The following is a 5,966-nucleotide window of genomic DNA, read 5'->3' as shown; positions in this document are numbered from 1 at the left end:
AGGTAAAATTGGGGTGGCACTCTCCGATACAAAGAATTATGCTCCACTAATAATCGTGATTCGGTTCAATGGCCAGCAAAAAAGCGTCTTAGTGGATACTGGGGCTGATATCACCCTTTTGAATGAACCTATTCCAAACGTCCCTATTGAATCGGCAGGGAGGAGTACCATCACAGTTGTCACCGGAGCACAGAGACCCATCGCTGGAAAACAAGTGCTATAATCGGAGTTGGTTCTTCCACGATTGAACACAAAGTGTGGATCACGCCTCTTGAACATGGTGCGGATGGAATCCTGGGGATGGACGTGCTTAGTAGGATAGCGGCGAGCATCGATGTTGGAAACAGGACAGTTCAGGCTGCCCACTGCTCTGTGCAAACAGCGTATGATGAAAGGAAGGAGGCTCCGAGAATTGAAGGCTGGTGATCTAGTCTACATTAAAAATATCACCCCGTTAGGGAAATGCCGAAAATTCGCGATTCCCTGGAATGGGCCCTTTCGAGTCATTGAGAGGTTAAGCCCTGTTAACTACAAAATTGAAAGAGCGCCAGGAAAGTACGATGTGATGCATATCGATAGACTCAAGTTTTGCCTGCTAAATGTTAGCTGCTATAATGTTGACAGCTCGACGGAAACGGAAGGGGATTTTGAGTTCGATGACGTACCGGAGGACGAGTGGAGTGATAGTGAGGAGTCCTACTTGTGCTTCGCAGCGGTAGAACTAGTCCAGCGAAGGCCAACCGTGAACCATAGGCGTTCTACACCACCCCAGAGATGTGTATCAACCGACCGAGAAGAACATCCTACCGGAGAGAACGAAGACCCTGGTAGCGAGTCCCATACTCCGAAGGAAGAGTGTTCTGTGTTCGCGGAGCAACAGAACCGGACATTGCAGGAGACGGTGGATGAAGACGCACCTAGGGAAGTGAGCACTAAACATTTGGATGTCCCAGTTCTACGGGAGCTGGTTCCTGTGAGGACTAGAAGTGGTCGGAATATACGGGCTCCACAGAGGTATTCTCCTGCATAGAAAAAAAAAGGATACCCAATTTGGGCACCCTTTTTGAAAGGGGAAAGTATTGTGAGATGGCAACACTGCGTGGGCAACACTGACAAGGGAGAGCAGAGAGAAGGTTTTTTTTTGGTTTTTCGGGGACAGTGATAATAAAAGTGAGAGTGCGTATATTTATCCTAGTTTGCTAAAAGTTATATTAGTTGTAATTTGACTTCTGAGTTGTGAGGGACTCTTTCTTTTATTATTGAGATTATTCTCAAACCTATAATGTAAGTGTTTAAGCTAATATAATATTGAGATCTATGGTTTTGTTTATTCTTCATCTCTCTTATTTCTTCATTTAAAAAAAAGACTATAGCCCCTACACTAGGCCTACTTAGATTAACCCTTAGCCTCAGAATAAACTGGTCTCAGACAAAGTAAACTCTTAAAGACGAAAGTGAATTTAGAAATAGTTTACTTAAGACTAAATGGGAACTAGTAAAACATTTCTGCGTTACTTTGTTCTGGAGTAAGTCAGGTTATATCCAGAAACAGATTAACCTTTAGCCTAGTCACAGGCCATAAACATTTAAAATTGTCACGTAATTATAATAATTATCATAGGATAGGCTTAGCTTGGGACCCTAAATGCATACAATGCGACCAAGGGGGAATGGATGGAGACCATATTGACAAATGTCCTCTGACTGAATTGAGAAAAAAAAATTTTCCAATGAGCATTTGAAAAAATTGAACTTATATTGGGCATCAAGATGTCGAATTGTCAAACGACCAACAACTTTGGCATAAGAAAAAAAAATTTATGAACATTTTGTATAAATATATAAACAAAAATGGTTGTGACAGTATGTCAACAAAATATCTAGATGAAATATTTAAAAGTTTAAAATCAATTCAAATAAAATAAAGTATTCCAGAAAGAAAAATGTAAATGAATTTACGATCAAACATATAATATATTATTTAAGATCAAACCTAAAATATACAAATTATTCTGCTCTATTAAAAGGATTAGTATAAGATACATTTGATACAATTTAATTATAAATTAAAATCCAGGCATAATTTTAATAATCTAAATAAAAAATAACATCAAATAAAAAATAAAATACCTCAAACAATATTGATATGATAAGTAGTACGAGGCCTTCGAAAGAATATATCCCTGTCTAGCTATTTGCAAAGCTTCATCACCAGCCCAACTATTGAGAATAGCTGTATGACTAGGCGATCCTTGGGCTGTTAGCAGGTTGCGCCCATGAAGAACGTTTTCATAATAAGCAAGCCGTTCAACAGATTCTTCTGCATTAACCAAGGCATTTTTAACTTCTTTATCTGATATATTTACAACATCCCTCTTATATCTTTCATGCTCCAATCTCCCTGTAAAACAAATATATTTATATATTATATCGAATAAGCAACAATAATCTTTAAGAAATAACAATGAACGCTGCTGGCAAGTTCTTAACTGGTTAAGATCTTGACCACACAGTCAAGAATTTATCTCTTGAGCTAATATCTGACAATATAAAAGCCATAATAAACAAATTAACTTTATTTTTGTATTATTAAACAATATTAATATTATCATAGCTTTAGATAGATTTTAATAAAGACTAAATATTGATGAAAACTATTAATAAATAAATAAATATCTTACAAATGCAATTAATTATATAATAATGCAAAATTTTATGATTTCCAATTAAATAGTTCTACAAAAATATATTATGTCATATTTAATCACTAAAAGTATGGAATAAGGACACATTATATTGTAAGGAATAATTGAGAAGTTAAAAACAAAAAAATTAGTAAAAAACAACACCAAGGAAACAAAATATCAGTCAGTTATCATTATCACTTCAAAAAAAAGAGAGGTCATCATATCTTATATAAATTTAATCAGCAATGACGAACAATCAACGTTTCTGTAATAATTTTCGTAATTATAATGTTTTTCCAGTATGCCAGTTTTGATGTCTTTAAGTTTTATGAAAATTAAATAATATCATATTAAAATGAAAACACTGCTTTTTCACTCAAGAATCATTTAGTAGTCATAGAAATTTTCCCAGAAAAGCACTCGAGGATTAACATTTTTGAAGAGACTAACAACAAAGTCATCGTTAAAGTGTTTCTTATTACATAAAATGTTTCTAAACATAATAATCAGAATTACAAGAAGTAATTTTCATGAAAAAAAACAAAATCAAAAATATAATTATAAAATTTTAAAAAAAAAATAAAAATTTCTTACTCATTAGGAGGATTAATGTAAACGCATGTTAAGAAACACTTAGTAAAAAAAAAAAAAATAGTTCTGGGTAGAATCATTTCACAAAATTTGATTTACATTATTTAAGGCAAAAGCAATACAATAAGAAAGAGGATTCAAACAATAAATGATAATGATGGAATAAAGCATTATTTAATAAAAAGTAGGATATTATTATTAGTTTGCACATTTCTTTCATTTTTTGAAGAACAGTAACAATTATTATTTTATTAACATGAACTGGAGTACGGCCAGCAGAAGAACCTTGCATTTTTACTGGTTAAGTATTAACAGTATTTTACCTCCTATGGTTGAAGGAGTATGGTGTGAGAAAAGATCATGTGTGGTAAATTTCATTATAAAGTAATCTTAAATTTAAAATATTTTTTTTATACTATTAAAACAAATAAATCAAATGTAAGTAAGTATAAAGTATAATAACAGGATTTAATCTTTCAAAGTCAGTTCAAAACGTGCTTGAGATTAGCTTGAGTTTATATTAGGTCTTAAAGAAGCAGAACTTACCAATACCTCCCAAAATGTAATTGTACAAAGGAGAAGCATCCTTTCCTACAGAGAGGACCAGTGTAGGAGCAATAGTCAAAATGAAAAGGCAAAATACCAGAAGCGTGTTTTGTTTTAATAACATCTTAACTGCATCTGAAAGTTACAATACACAGTTAAAATGAAACTTGCAAGATATTAACTTGAAATTTGACCATATGAACTTACAACAGTAATAATAATTAATCTAGTTTAATAATAAGTAAAAATAATCTAGTTTAATGATTATAAGTATACAAACGACAATTTGGCAGTATATTAAAGTTTTCAAGATTTGAATAATATAGAACATTAACAAAAATTAAATGCTTCCATAGAGAAATTCCAAACACAAAACCTCAAATCTCTAAAATATTGGTAAACCACTCAGCAATCAACTTTTCAACAACTCAGTAATCATCAACATAGACAATACTAACAATAAACATTGATTGGTGAATTGTTTGATGTTATTTGTGTATGAAATCTTCCAATTATATTCTGTATATGTGTATAATAATTGGATCCTAATGTGTATTTTGATAAGTTTACACTCTTTTACATTAATTAAATTGTTCATATACTTAATTAAATACATACAATTTTGAAAAATCAATCAACAGAGGTATTATAGCATGCAATTTTAAGGGTCAAAAATAAATTATTCGATGCAATGAAGATAAATTACAATATAAAATAATATTATAAGACTTAATATTTTTTTTAATACTCATGGGTAGTAAAGATCTTTAAATATAAAATATGCTAAAGAAAATTTTAAAAACTTTCAGACTAACTCACAACCCTTAAAATAAAAAGTTACAGTAATAGAAGAAATTGTTGGATTTTCAATGTAAATGATTAAATAAAAACACATATACATTTCTTATAACTTCCTGATATAAGTAATAAGATATTGTTTATAATTGTATCACAAATAATGTCAACATAATAGGATAGATCTTTTATTACTCTAGCCGGTGGTAAACGGTATTTTGGAAAAGAGTGTATTTTTTATTTTTTAACTTAGGGATTGAAATTAGTAAAAAATTAATTAAAATATGTATTCCTTAACTATTGAAAAGTATTGATGCGTGGTTTAGCGCTTGTTAGAAGCCTAGAATATTCCACACGACCAGTATTCCTTAACTGCTTTATTCTAAGAAAGACTTAGGTCCTAGAAACCTGGTACGATATTACTAAGAAAATAAACCGTCAATTCCTTAATATTTTGGAGAGGAATGAATTTAATATAAATGAGACTATTAATACGATTTATAAAGCGAAAACTACCATCTATTTGGCGATGGAAACGTTTCAAAATAATATAAGATGAAAGGGAAAGTAGAAGTGACAGGAGAAAACAGTTATCTGCTTATCAATTAGAAACTAAAAAAAAAATAGGAAAGTTGAAATATTTATTGATAAACAACCTGTTTTTAACTTAAGATGCAATAACAAATATTTACGGGTGAATATCCGCAGGGAGGGCGTCATGCGGCAGACGAACAACAACACATCGGAACGAGGTTACAGCTCGACTGGTCTTGTTTTGAAGCCGCCTTCCCTCTATAGAAGTTGCTTTCTCGGCCATCAGGTGGTGGGGGCTTCCCTGATAATAGCACGATAACGTTACCACGGCTATGTCGTCAATTATTTCAGCGTGATAGTCTCCTGCTAATTTATTAATCTTTATTCTCCGAATACAAAGGTCGAATGGGAATCCTGCGTAGCATTTCCACTAGAAGGATTGAAGTAGCAATACTGGGTTTTCATGTTATAAGATTGATGACAGCCTGTACTAGACTACTAAAATCCCCGACTACCACAACAGTGAGAAATTATGACAGAGCATGTATCCAAGCTGATAGTAAACCTTATCTCTCTCACAGTCCAACTTAGTGAATGAATGATAAAAAACTAGTCCGGTGAGTGCACCACACAACTTTCATTTTCCAAAATGTCCTCAAGTTTTGTATAGAATGGTAGCCTGGTGTTGAAGTTATCGCTATTTTTGAAATTTTCGGGGGGGGAAATGCTAATAAGACAAGGGAAGGCAAAAAAGTAATGAACAAAAAATTTTATTATTCTGTTACTATACAAATTAAAGGCAACTTAATTGCT

The 5,966-nt window shown here is 32.3% G+C and overlaps 1 protein-coding gene across 2 annotated transcripts in view; it reads right to left on the bottom strand.

Moving 5' to 3' along the window:
* Nucleotides 1–5,450, bottom strand: part of LOC106692484 (chorion peroxidase) — a 20,222-nt gene extending 14,772 nt beyond the window's left edge. The window contains exons 1-3 of one of the 2 annotated variants that reach the window (XM_014438452.3): nucleotides 5,312–5,450; nucleotides 3,825–3,959; nucleotides 2,131–2,401 (exon numbers count right to left, since the gene is read on the bottom strand). In XM_014438452.3, coding sequence (XP_014293938.1) covers nucleotides 2,131–2,401; nucleotides 3,825–3,959; nucleotides 5,312–5,339 — 434 coding nt within the window. In that variant the 5' untranslated portion in view covers nucleotides 5,340–5,450. Of the gene's footprint in view, nucleotides 1–2,130; nucleotides 2,402–3,824; nucleotides 3,960–5,275 lie in introns of both variants that reach the window. The other variant, XM_014438451.2, reaches the window with a different exon arrangement.
* Between the last annotated feature and the right edge of the window lie 516 nt (nucleotides 5,451–5,966).

Source organism: Halyomorpha halys, unplaced genomic scaffold (genome assembly GCF_000696795.3).
Source record: "Halyomorpha halys isolate HHAL.00 unplaced genomic scaffold, Hhal_1.1 Scaffold58.1, whole genome shotgun sequence".
NCBI lineage: Eukaryota > Metazoa > Arthropoda > Insecta > Hemiptera > Pentatomidae > Halyomorpha > Halyomorpha halys.
This window is presented reverse-complemented; position numbering and strand designations above follow the sequence as displayed.